The sequence below is a fragment of the Silurus meridionalis genome, chromosome 5 (genome assembly GCF_014805685.1).
Source record: "Silurus meridionalis isolate SWU-2019-XX chromosome 5, ASM1480568v1, whole genome shotgun sequence".
Taxonomy (NCBI): Eukaryota; Metazoa; Chordata; class Actinopteri; order Siluriformes; family Siluridae; genus Silurus; species Silurus meridionalis.
This window is the reverse complement of record NC_060888.1, coordinates 5375325-5392794: the sequence shown is the minus strand read 5'-3', so window position 1 is coordinate 5392794 and position 17470 is coordinate 5375325. Positions and strand designations below refer to the sequence as shown.

Genomic DNA, 17470 nt, shown 5'->3' with positions numbered 1-17470 from the left:
CTTATAAAGAAACCTAAAAAGCATTTGTCATGTTTATCCTGGATGTGCTTAATGTTTGAATGTCATTATAGTGCTTTTTCACACCAGTACCTATGATATTTATCCCATACCACAAATGAAGCATTTCTAAAAAATGTTGTCATGCATGGCTACAACATCTGTGTAACAAATTCCACACTCTTCATTTAGACAAGTTCAGTCAGCTCGGTTAGTGACCTATGACGTGACACACCACTGTTTTATCCCAGTTAACACGCTTGAGTGCTCTGATGAATCTAACAGCCCTCCAGGGAAAAACTCTTTCTAATTCCACAGGCTCTTTATTATGATTGTTATCACCAACGCTGCCACATTCTCTCTTCACACTCCTGCTTTTTTTTTCCAATAAATGTTAGAAGATAGCGAGTGAGTGGTCCTTGTGGTGAACCCCAGCTCCCAGCGGTCATTATCATCCCTGTTTTACCATCTCTCCATCACCCAATGATGTGGCTTGCCTCGGTTGAGACCAAACAGATGGTGATGCTGTATCTGAGATGACAGTGCGTCAGAGCAGATGGCCACCTAAAGGGCACCAACCCCACGACAGTTCTTCGAAGAGAGGGACAGATGAAGACAGGATTGTGATTAGGTATAGTGAATCTCTAATTAAATCACTGCAGGAAGGTTGAGGTGAAAATATTGGTAGACGAGTGAAGAAAAAGTGTTCTTCGCATTTAAAAAAAAAACAGATAGCAGAAGAATACATTTTCATTTTCTTTGAGATTTTTACATTACAAAAGTATATACATATTTATTTATTTATTTATTTATTCGAACAATAGTAGGGTTTTTTTTATTTGATTTGTCGATGGACAAGTGTGTGTTTATATTTAAAATATTATGTAATGATATAATGAATGATAGAATAAAAACATTGTTTTTTTTTGTCAGTGTTTTTTTATTAAATTTTTTTTTTTAGAATTAACATTCAATAAAATAAAGGTTTAATTTTTTTCTCTCCTTTTTTTTTCTTCACTTTTTTTGAGGTCACTTCCATAGTGAATAAAAACTAGATAAAAAAAAATCTGACTCAATTATTGCACATTTGATTCCAATCATTATTTATCCTAATATTGCATCGACACAGTTTATAAAGCAATAACCAGAAGGCGTCAGTCATCAATGTGCACGTTACAGATGCTTTCTGGTAACATGTTCATATGTTTCAGGGATTTCTGCCACCATCCTGCAATAATGCTGTATAAAGACAGCTTGTCATTAAGTGCGTCAAACGTCACCGGGGACGCACAAATCATTTTCTGAGTTGTGCGAGTTGTTTACGAAGCACACGGCTCGGAGCCAATTATCACGGGTTTCGAGCTCGTTTAAAATAAAAAAAAAAGCATTACTCTTCATTTGCCTAGATTCATCATGCTTGCATGTGACAAGCTTGTTGTGTTTTACACGATGATCCTGAGAAGCTTTTTGTGTTTTAAATGACGAATGTGAGATGATGTCAGTATTCTGTTTCCGGACGAATTTGCGTAGAACGTTGATTTATTCACAAGCGAACGTTCGAGCAAGGCGGCCAATCGTCTACTTCATTTGCCTTTCATGTGCCTCCGTGGAAACCATTGCAACAGAAACGCGGCATATGCCAGCTGTCAGTTGAAAAGGAGGTCAAAATGGATAAATATGCATCTTTGAAGTTAGTTCTCATTAGTCCGACATGAGCAGGGAGTGACAGAGACAGAAGGGGGAAAAAAACGGTACAAACTAATTTCAAAAGAATATAAAGAAAGCTGTGTGATTAGAATCATGTAGTGATGATGTGAAGATTATTTGTAAAGGAGTGTGTTAGAGTAAAATATCAATCTTACAAATAGATACGATTAGCATACCGAAACAGTCCATGGTGGCAGTCGGGAATAATTATTCCAGCATGGTTGTCCCACTGTTCTATTCACATTGGAGCAAGACAAATGGTAATATTGAACATCTTTCTCCCCCTGCATCCCTTTTTACAGGCCAAGCTGACTGCTCCCGATGGGTTTGTCAAGCTCGGGTACCACGGCTGGTGGAGTGACATTACTAAATGCCATGTCGGTGCAAAGGGAGCAGCGTGCTGCAATAATGATGGAGTGGCCGTGCCCACGGGTCGGGAACGGGGCCTGCTGTGGGAGCTGCTCCCTCGCTGCACCAGATGGAAGGCACAAGAACCTGAGCTATTATGTGAGCCACAGTGGGCCTTTCTCATCCTCTCTATTTTTTCCTCTTGTCTCTCTTGCTCATCTGCTTGCTCACTGCTGGGCCAGTGTGGTCATTAGCAGGCACTTCACTGCCAAAAGACATCGAGTGCATTGAGGCAGTCGCTTTTAAAGGACCTAGAGAAAAATGAGAGAAATCCAGATGTAAGGATAGTGGGAAGTTTATTATGTTGGGTTTTAAGTTGGTATATGATGATGGTATGTTGTTACACTATGTATATGATGAGGCTTTGTTCCTTCTTGCTGAAGAAGATACTGGAGGAATTTGTAACAAAAAAATTGACATCTGATGAAAAAGAAGAATAACAAGAACAAAAAGAAGAAACCAACAGTGCACATATACACCGATCAGGCATAACATTAAAACCATTCGCCTAATATTGTGTTGGTCCTCCTTTTGCTGCCTAAACAGTCCTGACCCATCAAGTATTAACAGTATTATCTTCTTCAGCAGTTTGAGCCACAGGAGCTCATCTGTTGGATCTTTTGATAGATACTGACCACTGCTGACCAGGAACAGCCCACAAGAGCTACATTTTTGGAGATGCTCTGACCCAGTCGTCTAGCCATCACAATTTGTCGACCTCACTCAAATCCTTACGCTTGCCCATTTGTCCTGCTTCTAACACATCCACTTTGAAGATAAAATGTACACTTACACAGTGTATATTATACTGTACATATTTAAAGTTGTCTGGGAAAAATCTTACATTGGACCCTCTGTGCACTCTTTTTTGTATTGGTTCATGCCTTAAATATTTGTCTTATATACCTGGCAGTAAATCCAATCCAATTTCTGCTGGTTTTTAGTTGTATCTGAGTAAATTTCTAAATTCAGATTCACAGAGAACCATATCTGTTCAAGGACTGATTATCTTCAGTTGCTGTTTCCTATACTAAAGTTACTTTAATGCGAGAACAAAATCCAGAAAAATGCAGTTTGAATTCACTCGTTTACATTTGTAATGTTTCCAACATTTTATTACATTTCATTGTACAACCTTTTTTTTTTGCCACAAGCACACTTTTTTGTGAGAATCATGGCATCTCAGCAAGCACTGTGTATCTCTTGCTTTTCTTATACAATGTTTTGATTGGAGAATTCTTCCCTTTGCCATTTGAAAGCATTTTGTGAATGTAGACGTGAGGTAGAGAACATCAGTCTAATTCTTTAATAGCAGATAGTTTTGGTTCTGTTGTTTTTGGTTCAGTCGAAAATGTTCTGCTTTACGCCACTAGTTAGCAGCAAATGAGACAAAATTGGGAGGAAAAAACCTTAGCATAACCTAAATTATGTATTTTTTTATCCCTGAAATTGTGAGAGCACATTTACAGCAGGCCCTGAACACTTTCATTTACATTAATTAATGTTTTGTTCACAGTGCATGTGTATTTCTAGGAATGTGTTACCTCAGTGCTATCCTGACACGGTGTTGTGTGTGTGGTAACATTGGTAGAAAAATACATCTTTTAGACTTTAGTGAAAAAATTGTATACAAATTTGCACATTTACACTATTTCACTATGTCAAATGAGGTGACAGTCAATGTGCAGAAATGTAATGTCATGTGACAAGCTTTCATCAGGGACCTCTGCTACAACAACAGTCACTCGAACCTTTCAGAATTCATCCGAATGTATTGTTCTAGTATTAATATATTATTTATAACAAAATTACACTAGATCTTTTTTTACTCTGGAAGCTAGAATGATTTATGTAAGGTTTTTTGTATTTCTTTTAATAAAAATTCCTTCTGTTAATGGATTTTTTTTAATCATTTATTAATTTGATATACAGTAAACCAGAAAATTATGTGTAGTAAAATATACAGTCATTTTTGCAAACCTGTTCCGAACTATTTTTCTCATTACATGTGTAAAACTGACAAAACCCTTGCTGTTCGGTGTGTGTATGGCGTGCCATGAACAACTGTAGGAGCCCCCTCACTTACAGCTATGTCCTGAGGAAGCGCTGCCACTGAGAGGTTGGAGTTCTGTGATCCTGTAGCTTTGCATGAACTCTCACATCTGTTTAAAGTTGCGTGGGATCTGACTGTGGCTGAGCATAACGCTGGGTGCAGCAGGAAATGAGCCCTGCGGAGGGAAGTCAGTGAGGGACGACATCCCTGCTGACATGCCTCAACTCTGTGGTCCATAAAACCTGGCTCGAATTTTGCTGGTATCTACAGATCCCATCTGAGTCACAGGAGCTCTGGGTAACCCCAACAGGACAATCTGGAATAATATACAAGATTGGGAGAGAGGGGGTCTTCGTGAGGAAAGCAGACGAATTGCGTACAGATTTAGCATGATGTTAGCCCAGGGGCACGACTGTCTCACTGTAAACAAAGCGCGCTACATCCTTGTAATCCTTTTTTGTCACTAGGGGCATGTCATCGTTTCTCTGATTCCAGTTAACGTAATGTACTATACGAGGTGGTATCAAAAAGACGAGCTCTGTTTACAGGACAGTACTTTATTTATCGACATTTACACACTATCACCTTCAAAATAGTCCCCTTGCTAAGTAATACAGCGCTCCCAACGTTCCTGCAACTTCTGGAATGTGTCCTAGAAGTCTTCTTTTCGAATCATGTCAAGCACCTTCTGCGATTCGTGTCGGATCTTTGCAATCGTGTCAAAAGGCGACATTTGAGCTTAAACTTCATCTTCAGGAAGAGGGCTAAGTCCACAAGAGCCAAATCTGGCGAGTAAGGTGGGTGGGGGTTGTTCTCCGAAGCACACAGGCCACTTCGAACACCTCGAACAACTTGTTGCAGCGTCATCGTATGTCAAACGTATGTCATGTCAAACGTCTATGTGGCAGATTCATGCAGAATTTCACGTTTGCTCTTTGTTATAACAAAGTCTATGATGAAATAGCAGATGTGGTAAAGCACAAGGTCAGAATAGCACCAGTTAGCAACATTAATCTCTTATGTGTGGGTATTGCAGTGACACTTCTATCCCAAAGATGATATATTTCCACTTAATACAGCCAAACTTAGAGTATGTGATTATCTGGCCATAACACATATGTGTCCCCATGCAAAGATATGAATATGAAGTTTGTCATAGATTGTTTTTTTTTAATAGATTGTTATAATAACTTATACTGTACATAGTGCCCTTTTCTTCACTATTTTCTGAGTGACAAAGTTAGGTCCCAACTGTTCCATGATTGCCTTTTTACAGTAAATTGATGAGACTCATCCTGTGACTTTAGTCCTCCTTTGATACTAAGAAGCAAATTCCTGTTTTCTGGCTGCCGGGAACGGAGTTTGTTTCACTGGATGTATGTGAGCTGTGTCTGGACTCTCTACTCTGAAGAAAAAAAACCCTCTGACTTAATCATGAAAGCCCTTGTGATCAAAACAACTTTGATTTCAAAGTAATAGGTCACAGACTATTTCATAATACAGGCCAGCTGTCTTTTATAGGACCCACATTACAGCTAGAATAAACATAGACCTGCTGCATTCTAGTTCGGGGGATTGAGTTGGGTTTCATTGCTGTTCAAATATATTGCAGCTTGGCAGACATTACAATGGAAAGCCTCAACATAATAAAACCAGTTTTTCTTTCTTATAGTATATAAATGGTTGTAAATTCTGAGGCAAAATTGAATAAATATCAAATAAAAATACTGCTAAAAGGCACAAAACCAGCATTAAGATAGGTATTAAGTAAATAAAATAAAGAAATAACCCTAAAACAGTAGCTTTTAAACTGGTCTCCTTGACACATAGCCAAAGAGCCATGTTTACCCACTCTAGCTTCTAACATCTTATTTCCAACAAATAACCACCTGACAAGGTACAGGCACACACGTGTATAGGATATATTTGGATGCAGTAGCGTTAAATTTTCTTTTCAACTGGAACTAGGAGACCCAGACCTGTTCCAGCATGACAACGCCCCGGTGCACAAAGCTAGCTCTATGAAGATATGGTTTACATAGATCAGAGTGGAAGATCCTGAGTGGCCTGCAAAAGAGCTCTGAGCTCTATATCTTCCAGAAGAGTGGACATTATCATAACAGTAAAAAGATACTAAATGTTGAATGAAATGTTCAAAAAGCACCTACAACTATTATGGTCAAATGGTCCACAAACGTATGTCCATATAGTTTATTTGCCTACAGTTAATGTCTTGGACCTGTTGTGCTCTGCTGGTGGAAAGTTCCAGATTCAAAATAACAACATTGGCTCCAATAAAAACCTAATATATTGTATATGTTTATATAGTATATATCTGGATTATGATTGTAGTGAGGTTGCAGTTATATTTTTGTGCTAGAAGAAGAAAACAGCACACAAATATGTTAACTGCTACATTTATTTTTGGCTTAAACCCAAAATATAAATTTTTCCGAGATGCATTTGCAACCAATTCTCCACTCTGGAAGTCTCCAGCACGTCATTAGTTAGAGCCACGTGTAGAGCAGCCGTGGTTATGGAAATCAATGTTTATTATTCGGAGCAGTGATCCCTAACCGTGTCTGCATTGATTCCCTGTTAGGAATTGCACTGAAACTAATGTGGTTAATACAAATCGTTTATCATCACTAAGTCAAATTCTCCGCTCCTCTCGGAGTGTTTGTCTTCTTCAGCATAATCCCATTTACATGGAGAATGTGACAAGTGGATAATAGCGGTGCCTATAAATAATAATAAAAAATTACACCAAAACACTTTTTGTAATCATTTCCAATAACGCGGCAATTTAAAATATAATATGTAACGCGTAATTATTGCTGAAAAAAAAAAACAGTACAAAATTAAACCTATATTTCTTGTTTAAGAGGCCTAAATGAAAGCCCTGGATTGCTAGCGTTATTTGACACAACGCTAATTCGGTGTGCATTTTATATATCGGCATGTGGATCCGTAGCCGACTGCGTGAACCTTGCTTTTAGACAAAAGCTGTGAAAATGAAAGCAGCTGGCAACGAAGCCTGTTCGCTGGCTCCCGAATGCGTCGACACTCCCCGAGGATTACCCTTCGCCGCACACTCCTGCTGCACGTTTATAAAAAAAAGGCATTTCAGGGGGAAAAAGGGACAGAGACAGACACTTGCTTTTGTGGCGGCTGTTTTAGGTCGAAAAATAGACATTTATTGGCTTCCACATGAATATTTGATTTTCGTCTTTCGAAGTAATTTATGCGTTGTGGAAGAAAAACGCCGTTTCAACATCATCAGATCAAGAAGGCAAACAAAAATTGAGTTGGGGGCGGGGCGGGGGTAAGGTGGTCTTTAAAATCCTTGTGTACTAGGTGAAGGCATGAGAAGCAGTAAAGAGTGCAAGTTGAACTGAAAGACACAAACCTTTTTCCTCATCTTGATTTTACACAAAGCATTCATCATCGTTAAACCGTTCTCCAAGGTGCACCTGTGTAATATCATTTGTAAGTTTTTCACATTTCAACTTCAGGGTGGGATTTCCGTGCCGCAGGAGTGTGCGACAGGAAATTCAAGATTTGTGTTTCCATCAGTGTTTAAATGTGACCTCGTTACGTGCTTTATCGGCATCGGTTAAAATAAAATGTGTTCCTCCCTTTTTTTTTGTGTGTTAGACTTCAACTCTGTTCGACACCATATTATTTAATGAACAGTGCATAACTGGCCAGGTGTTGATATTCCCGTGGAAATTAGAACAAGGAAAAATGTTTTGTGAGATTTTAAGGTATTTTCTTTCCTCCCTTTATCAGAGCAGCAACTACAGAAATTGTCAATTGTGAATTATTAAAAAAGTGCTCATAGGTTCCAGTTTCCTTTCAAAGCCTTCCCAAGGAAGATCATATGCTCTTTGAGACTTTCCGTCCACGGGTACCGTGTTCCGAGCTTCAGCATCGCTACGTCTGCATGTACTTGTTCGTTGTAGATGTTGTTGTCCTCGTTTGGGTCCTCGGAAAGGATGTAAAGCTCACCGGCGTGCACGTCGCTCAAATTGGCGTAGAAGCAAGACGAGTCGAAACCCACCCACAGTGTGAAGTGAAAGTCGGTGGAACGCACAGAGTAGCCCATTACAGTGATGTTTGCGAGCGAAGGCAGGTCCGAGTCGTCTCGGATGGTGTCGCCGGGGCGTGGGTACTGGCTGAAAGCGTATGCTTGGTGGTTGGGGTTGCGTTCATGACGCCCAAGGAGATGTACAAGGTTCGAACCCTCAGTGCATAGGACAGTTTTAAAGGAAGGGACTGGGCAATGGTGAACGGAGACCAAGCCTGCCAGAGACGCCACAGTGGGGAAGACGTCAACTAACTCCACCACGCTGCGCACAAGATAACCTGAGGGGAAATCAGAGCGTAAGGAGATGATAGAATGAGACAAAGCCAGGATCAAGGTTACAACACGCTGACATTAGCGAGCAATAAAGCAATCAGCAACCACTTATTTCATACGCCGTCTGACTCTGTGTTGCAATTCCAGTAAATCCGTTTGGTTGAATTTCTCATTATAATCCAAAAAAGATGAAGTGACCTAAAAAAAACAGTTGCTTCAGTGTATTTTTTGGACTATTGTGCAGGTCCTTTAGCGTCCAACTATTGCATTTGGTTCCAAAGAAACACATTTTCTACAGGGCCTCCAAAAAGGAGACAAATGGAAGACAGACACCATCTTGGCCACCTTCCAGTCCTGAAAAAAGGCCTGACAAAAGAGCAAGCTTCACTGTGAAAGCAGATGCTCGGACTGTCGATGTTTACCAAATGAAGTTAGGTAAGTAAGAAATAAAACTTGACAGGGTTGAAAATAATCAAAGACTAGGTAATGTGACGTGACCTGACACGATTTGGAATTATTGTTCCCGCTCGAGTTCGATTACATTTCACGAGCAGAATGTTGGAAATCCTGTCCCACATCGATCTTTAAAAATGTTATTGATTAGTCACTCCTTTATGTTCAATGTTCCTGACTGTTCACGAGATAAATTCCTGCTAGATATATACATTATATCATTCATTATGCCGTCTAGGAAATATGACAAAAATATAAAGCTCCTCACGTTACCAAGAAACCAGAAAGCGAAAACTCACCTGAAGACTCTCCCACAGAGGAAAACCGACCGTTACAAAACATGGACCCTCATAACTACAAATCAGTATATAATTCAGTATAAATGATTCATCATGTAACTTACTATACATTGTTCTTTGTCGCACAAACCCTATCATTATTCTGCTTATTTGTACAGGTTTATGTACAGGGTCTGTATTACACGTCCCAATGTTTAAACAATTACTGTAAAAACAAAAATGAGTACATTATAATAATGCTGCAATTAAAATTATAGCGAACGGATCGATTGGATACCTTCTGACCAATCAGATTGAAGAACTGTGCTAAACAAAACAAAAAATTGACTTTAAACAAAAGATTTTTTAGTAATGATATGGAAACAGGTTTTTGGCTTCGTCTTTTACGTAAAAAAAAAAAAACTTTTATAGTTTTACTTTTATATCGTTTTTAGTCGTTTCCCAAAGGTTGCTCATCCACACCCAAATGTCTAAAAACGTTCATGTTTTTGTTCTGCGCATGAGTAGACATTAGCGTCATTTACGTCTGGCGTTTATTTTCTTTCCGGCTCTTTGAAACGTCGCGTCGATTGTCGAGGAAAGGCACCGTCACCTGACTGAAAACGCATCATCGTTTTCGAAAGCGCATTTTCACGGCCCACAACAAAACGCAAAAACAGCGTTTTCAAATAGCTACGTTTTCGGTGACTAAAAATAACGTCTCAGTGTGGACAGAAAGTCAAAACATGTGTTTTTAAACAAAAAGGTGCGAGTGTGGACACGGCCCAAATCACCCACTGCTGAGCCCTCAAAGAAGACCCTTAACCCCAAACTGCACATTTCTATAAATAAGATATTGGAAAGTGGCTCAGTCACAGAGCGTCTTCCAAACGCCATAAATGTAAATAAACGTATAATTGTTTAAACAGTAAACAATTATATAATATAAAATGTATGTATGTAAATATATTTTACAGTTTCAGCTCATAGAGAATGAACAGATAGTGTTACAATCTTTTGATGAAAAAGTCTGACAATAATGGGACATTTTTGTACCTCCACTCCTACACAGGCATGAAGGACATGTCCAGGTGCTCAGCTTGGTCCAGAGAACCAAAAAAAAAGTCCAATTTGCAATTAAGTTGTGCATGTTGTGTGTCGATGTGTAGATCGTTCAGAAATTCTTCAGTACCTAACTAGTCCAAAATGAGTCATGGATCAAACAAATGCATACACGTGCAAATTTGTCAAATTTTGCACAGCCAAGAACCACTTACGATTTCTTCAGAAAATCTAGTTTCATCTACCTCAGTCCTTGTCTGCATTGGAATTCACAAAAAATTACAGCTGCAAATAATCAAAGAGAATAAGATTAGCATTTGTTCTAAAAGAGCAGCACACGTTCCCTATGAGAAAATGATCATTACATTGGCACAGCACTCCAAACCTCCAGACACTACATTCTGCATTTCTCCACTTAAGGCAAAACAAAAAAAATTGTTATACAAATCTTTACACAAATCTCTGCTGTAGGCAACACTGAGCTAGACAAATCCGTACACTGGATTTAGGCAGTGTTCCCTTAGGAAAGTGGTCCAGACATCTTGCATGAAATTCGAGAGCACGGCTGAAGAATTTAAAACGGTTCCAGCAAGAAGTTGTTGAAATAGGAAAAACGCACAATACGGCATCATTACATTCAATTTTAACATCTAAATCACGCAGAAGTCGTTTAAAATGTGTAACAAACAATCCACTGGATATCAACAGTGTAGCACAAAATAGCTAACTGTTAAAAAAAAAAAAAAAAAAAAAAGGGTTAAACGATTTTATTTCATATTTTAATGTACACACAGGAATCCTTTTTTTGCTTGACTGAAAAGCAAAAGGCAGGAAATGTTCCCTGCAAATTGAAATCGGATACGGAAGACTAGGCTTCATCTAACGACTGATGCCTCAAGTGTGTTTACCTTCGTCAAAACGCTCCCGTGCTTTTCCAAACACGTTTACATATGAGAACATCTTTCCCCCGGGCCAAGGCCGAGGTGAGGTCACACCTGGAGCGTACACGATCAATGGCACACGGGTGGCGACGTCAAAGTTGCTGTATTTGGCCCATTCACCGTGCTCACCGAGGGACCAGCCTGGAACACAATGAGAATCTCATATATGCTCTTATTTTGCTGCCTGCTTCATTAAAGGAGCCAGGTGTCTATGATTAAGAATTGGCTGTCCCATTAGCATGATGAAATGAAATGAAACAGCACTTTTTATCTCATTCCGTGAGTCAGCATGTACGCTAAACATTCCAGTGCTGGAGGTTAGACATCTGCATGCTGAGATCAATGACGGTGATGAATTTTCATATACAGTTCACTTGGGCATCTAAAAAAGATCGTCAGGGTTTGTGCTGGTGTTTCAACACTGCCATCTAGTGGTGGAGACTAGCAATATAAATTAACACTGTGCAAAACACTCTATATCTCTATTGTCTATAGATATAAATGGGGGAAATAAAAAAAAATTCACAAACCATGGTCTGAGGTGAACACTACAATGGTTTCCTTGGTCAGGTCTAGATCATCGAGAACCTGCAGGATCTTTCCGACTTGGGCGTCTATATACGATACGGCTGCGTAATAGTGTTGCCGAATACGCAGCTAGAAATCAGTCAGATAGAAAAAAAAACAGATGTTCATTGCAGGATTTTGGCTCCACAGATACACTCACTAAGCACTATACACTCGCTAAACACAGCCACTTAGCAACCTGCTCATTAATGCAATTATCCAATCGGCCAATCATGCGACAGGACTGATAATAATAATCTAAGACTATAATAAAGACGGTTAGGGACCATTTATTTTACATTTACGGATTAAGTACATATTCCTAACTACCTGAAAGTCTTTAGGAATCGGTCCATATGGGAAGCTGAGATTCAAAGCCTTCACGTCCTCTCTCTTTCGGATGTCCATCCAGGGGTTGTAGGCTACTTTTGGAAGCTTTTTAGGAACGTCGGGGTCTGAAGCCAGTGTCATGTTCTCTATAGGATACAGCTTTAGGTATTCCTGTGACACAGCATCACACTGTTTTTAATTCAACCTCATTTCAAGGATTTTTTTTATGCTCTATTTTACATACCACTGGGATCCTGAAAGGAATGTGAGGTTTGTAGAAGCCCACTGCTAGGAAGAAAGGAGTTTCTGCATCTTTCATAGTTTTGAGCAGTCTTACAGCCTCGGCTGCATTCTCCAGGTCAGGCAGAGTTCTCAAAGGCATCTCGGAAACGTTCACAGCGCACAGCAGGTTACTGTGAAGCGTGCCATCTTCGCTCTTGCAAACCTGAAAGCAGAAAGGAGCTGTAAAGTTGCGAGAGGGAGAACTGCAACATGCCTGCTACAAATTTTCCTGGAGCTCATGATTTTTTTTTTTGGAACATCTGAGATATTGTGGAGTGCATCAGATAAATGTTTATGGCATTAAATGGGAATTAGACAAAACTAAACAAAAAAAAGGGTTTTTTGATTGTCACATATACATTACAGCAAAAATTCATTCATTGAATATTCCAGGCTGTTGCTGGAGTCAGAGCACAGGGTCAACCTTGATATAGCGGCCTATGGGCAGATATTGAGTTAAGGGCCTTGCTTAAGGGCCCCACAACGGCAGCTTGGTGGAGCTAAGGCTTTATTGTTAAAAGCGCTAAACTACACTGGACTTTGGATCGGAAGATCACAAGATCAAAACCCAGCACCACCAAGCTGCCACTTCTGGGCCCTTAAGCAAGGCCCTTAAACCTCCCCTGCTCAGTTGTAAGTCACTCTGGATAATGGTGTCTGCCAAATGCCTTAAATGTAAATGTATACAAATTTGAATGAATTGAATTAAACTTGACTCCACTCTTCTGGGAAGGCTTTGCACTAGATTTTGTAGAGCTTGCTCAAATGTTGAGTGAGGAGGGCTGGAGTTCCAGTCAGTGTGTTCCAGTTCATCCCCAGGGTTCTGTGAAGAACACTTGAGTTCTTCTATACCAATGGTTCTCAAACTTTTTCTGCCATTCTCCACTTTAGAGCGGTTGAATTTTCAAGCCCCAACTGTCCTCCATCACCACAAAAAAATGGAAACGAAATATGTAATGGTAGTCAAACATCTACATTTTGAAATATCAAGTCTTAAATCAATAACATCAAATAGCATCAAGTTCAAAAACAGAGAAAATTAAAGTGAAGTTGTGTTAAATATTGTTTTTGAGGGTAGTGTTGCTTTGAGAGGATCAATTCTATTTTTATTTAATAAAGAAAATCATTAATGAAGAACACAAAAAATTATATAAAATCCTTCCGTTCATTGCGGCCCACCTGCCATGTCTTTATTACCCACTAGAGGGCACGCGCCACACTTTGAGAACCACTGTTCTGTACAAACATTAAAACATTAACACAAAAGGGGTACAGTATTGTCATGCTGGGGGCCATATCGTTGTGATGGAAGTGTGTATATCCTAAATTCACGTCAATTAGGTTTTACTTAGGGTCATTTCAACCCTATACAGTGTACAACGTTTCCCCAGGACCAAGGTGCTACATCAAACAACCAAAATGGACAAAAGGACACAAATAATCACAAGGAACACAGAACTGCACATACCTTCAAATTAACACATATGCAACATTTAGTGCAAAAAAAAAATAAGGTTATCTAACTTTTCTACTTATATAAAATGTAATAGAGGTGATTATTGCTTTAATTTGCTTCCTAATGAAATAAACATCTTGCAATGGTGGCCCTCTTGCAGTCCACAAGACACTTTCAATTTATTCATCTAGAGGCCCAATTGCCCATAAACTGTATATATATTTGACATGAACGCATGTATGCACACTCTCTCACACACCAACACACTAACCTTCCTCTTTTCATAGCTGAAAGAGGGTGGATGATACGGTGGTACAGACCAGCTGTATGGGTAATCATCCGTGTGATTGGAGGCGATGCCTTTATGTCAGACACAAGACAGCAACATTATTAGTGCAAATACAGACAACAAAGTTATATACGTTACGGTTGTAGGGAATGGTTCTTATTTACCAAAAAAAAAAGGGCAGAAAGGAAATGAAGGGATGCTTGAGTACAGAGCACGAAATTATAAGAAGCACCTGGATGGAAGACCTTCCCCACAGACAGGGTGGTGTAGCCGTTGGATTTGAAATACTGCGGAAGCGTGGTGTAGTTGCCTGCGCTGACTCTCCAGTAGGAGTTGAAGTCATAGAGCCGGGTGGTGTCTGGCCTTCGACTTGTAAGGAAAGACGTCCTGCTTGGGCCACATACTGCTTGCTTAGGGGAAAGGAAACACCCAACAAAATGTAGCTACTTTAGGCACATTAGTCATTATTCATGTGTAGTTAAAGTCAAATATTTAAGACTTATCTGAATGGAATATGCATGTTTTTCAAAACTAGAAAAAAATAAAAAATAAAAAGGAATTAAAAAAATAAAAAATAAAATAAAAATTTGTTTTACTGATGTGCCAAGTCTCAAATCAAGCACAAAAATCCGCCATCATGCACACATCCGGCAATTAAAACCGTCCGTGTGGAAACATAGCAAAACATCTGTTTGGTGCCCTGATGATTTGTGTCATTTAAAAACACCATAATTACTTTCAAGTATTTAAATGTGTCTTCATGCGCCATGTTGAGTCTGGTTTCACTAATAATAAACATACATTTGCATAAAGCATCAATATTTGTTTATGCCCATGTTGATTAGAGCATTAAAAACTTAATTTATGGTAGCTTGAGAAGAGATAAAAATGTGCAATTAATCACGAGTTAACTCATGACAACCGTGCGATTAATCGCGATTCAAAATTTTAATTGACAGCCCTAATATATATATATATATATATATATATATATATATATATATATATATATATATATATATATATATATATACACAGTACAGACCAAAAGTTTGGACACACCTGCTCATTCAAAGAGTTTTCTCTCTCTCTCTCACACACACACACATACACACATATATATATATATATATATATATATATATATATATATATATATATATATATATATATATATATGAACGTTTGGTCTGTACTGTACTATACTATATATATTACTATATATGTACTGTACTATATATATATATATATATATATATATATATATATATATATATATACACACACACACACACACACACACATACATACATACATACATACATACATACATATACACACACACACACACACACACACACACACACACACACACACAGTAAAACCAGTACAATGTACAGCAGAGGGAGAAGGACCACAGAGCTGGACCATGGAGCTGGACCATGGAGCCGGACCATGGAGCCGGACCATGGAGCCGGACCATGGAGATGGACCATGGCGATGACCAGGACCAGGGCTGGGACCATGAGTATTAACAGAGAGATTGGTGATTAGATCTGTGTGCAAACTCAAGTTACCTGAGCAAAAGCGTTGTAGAATACAGTACTTTTAGATGCAAGTCGATCAATATTGGGTGATTTCACCACTGGATCTGAGTAGCAACCCAGAGTGGGTCTCAAATCATCAGCTATCAAGAACAGCACATTAAATTTCCCTACAAACAGAGGCAAAATAAATACAATCATACAGTGATCATGTAAAATGACTCGAAATATAATAATCATGCGCTAAATGATAATCATTAATTCAGTAATCCCAAATATAATACCTTTATAGTTACTTGATTTATGAGTTAGTGACATGAGGAATCAGAACAAACACAGTCATTAGTCTAATAAGATGTTAGCAAGCAGACTACCTTTTGCAAATACACACAGGACCAGAAGGTAAACCAGGAATAAAAGCAGCCATATGTGAGCCCGAGAAAACATCTTTAGCCTTGTTAACAAGTCGAAGCGACATCACATAAAAACTCCCGAAAGATTTGCATCTTAAAGCACAGATATTAAACTTCTCCTCGCTGTGCGCGCTTCCTGTTTAGTTCCTGAAGCTCCGCCTTCGATGTCCCGCCCCCTCAGTTAACTGCTCCTATTGGCCATATGAGCTGTCAATCTGCAATCTTCAACCCTCTAACTTTCTCTTTGTGAAGTATTTGAGTAAATGTACTTTGTTACTGTATTTTAGTATTTGCTGGCTACTATTTAGTTTTACTGAGTATCAAAGATATAAGCATCTTTTACTGTCTACTCCACTACATTTATGATTTAATGCATGTACTGTTAAGTCCACTATATTTTAACGTCATAACGTCACCAATTACATTTTGCACCTCTGTTGAAGGGTCATTACGGCTCAACCTTAAGCTTCTTCACTTCTCTAACACACTCCTTATTACTCTGCACTGTTGACCCCAGGTACCTGAACTCCTCCACCTTCTGCTCCTCTTCTCCCTGCAACCACACCCCTACACACCCTCTCATTCACACACATGTACTATGTCCAGTGTGTACCTCCACCTCTCCAGGCTCTTCTCAACCTGCTCCCTGCTCTCACCACAAATTACAATATCATCTGCAAGCATCATAGTCCACTGAGACTCCTGTCTGACCTCGTCCATCAACCTGTCCATCACCACCGCAAACAGAAAAGGGCTCAGAGCCCATCCTTGATGCAGTCCAACTTCCACCTTGAACCAGTCTGTCGGTCCTACTGCACACTTCACCTCTGTCACACTGTCCTCATACATGTCCTGCACCACCCTCACATACTTTTCTGACACACCTGACTTCCTCATACAATACCACAACTCCTATTTCAGCACCCTGTCGTACGCTTTCTCTAAATTCACAAACACACAATGCAACTCCTTCTGACCTTCTCTATACTTCATCAACATTCTCGAAGCATTCTTTGTGACATGATAACGTTATTTTATCTGTTAATTAAAGATACCTTTTTGCTTTACAATTTTACTACTTTTACCTAAAGATTGCTTTACTACTTTGTCTTTCTTTGACATGTGGAAGAGGCTGTTGTTCATGGTTAATGCAATGTTAAGGTGTACAAATTGATTTGTATTTTAGGAAATAAAACCTCACAAATAAACTGTTTTCGGACATAATTTCTCTTGGTTGAGGATAAGTGCATCTTTGAGCCTACATTCAATATACAAATATAATTGTATATTTGTATAGTGAATGTACAAATATAATTAAGAGTAGTTG

The 17470-nt window shown here is 39.0% G+C and overlaps 1 protein-coding gene across 4 annotated transcripts; it reads right to left on the bottom strand.

The window, feature by feature from the left end:
• Positions 1-944: 944 nt before the first annotated feature.
• On the bottom strand, positions 945-16314 carry ids (iduronate 2-sulfatase). Of its 4 annotated transcripts, XR_006925905.1 has the most exons (10): positions 16105-16314; positions 15764-15900; positions 14419-14596; positions 14169-14257; positions 12404-12604; positions 12160-12330; positions 11793-11919; positions 11230-11403; positions 4199-4481; positions 2228-2363 (listed from the first exon to the last, which is right to left on the bottom strand). XR_006925905.1 is itself a non-coding variant. In XM_046850126.1 (9 exons), exons 1-9 carry the CDS (start codon positions 16175-16177, stop codon positions 2242-2244), a joined length of 1272 nt encoding a protein of 423 aa, XP_046706082.1. In that variant the 5' UTR covers positions 16178-16314; the 3' UTR covers positions 945-2241. The 4 variants fall into 4 exon arrangements, 3 of the variants coding, with proteins under 3 accessions (XP_046706082.1, XP_046706080.1, XP_046706079.1); XM_046850126.1 differs by lacking the exon at positions 4199-4481 and having other exon boundaries at positions 945-2363; XM_046850124.1 differs by lacking the exon at positions 2228-2363 and having other exon boundaries at positions 3988-4481.
• Between the last annotated feature and the right edge of the window lie 1156 nt (positions 16315-17470).

Excerpts from the sequence above, each read along its gene's own strand:
- ids (XM_046850123.1), bottom strand. The coding sequence starts at position 16,177 with ATGTTTTCTCGGGCTCACATATGGCTGCTTTTATTCCTGGTTTACCTT. Across the intron at positions 12,331-12,403 it reads TTCCTTTCAGGATCCCAGTG|GAATACCTAAAGCTGTATCC; the intron begins GTATGTAAAATA and ends GCTGTGTCACAG. Across the intron at positions 11,920-12,159 it reads CGATTCCTAAAGACTTTCAG|CTGCGTATTCGGCAACACTA; the intron begins GTAGTTAGGAAT and ends ACTGATTTCTAG.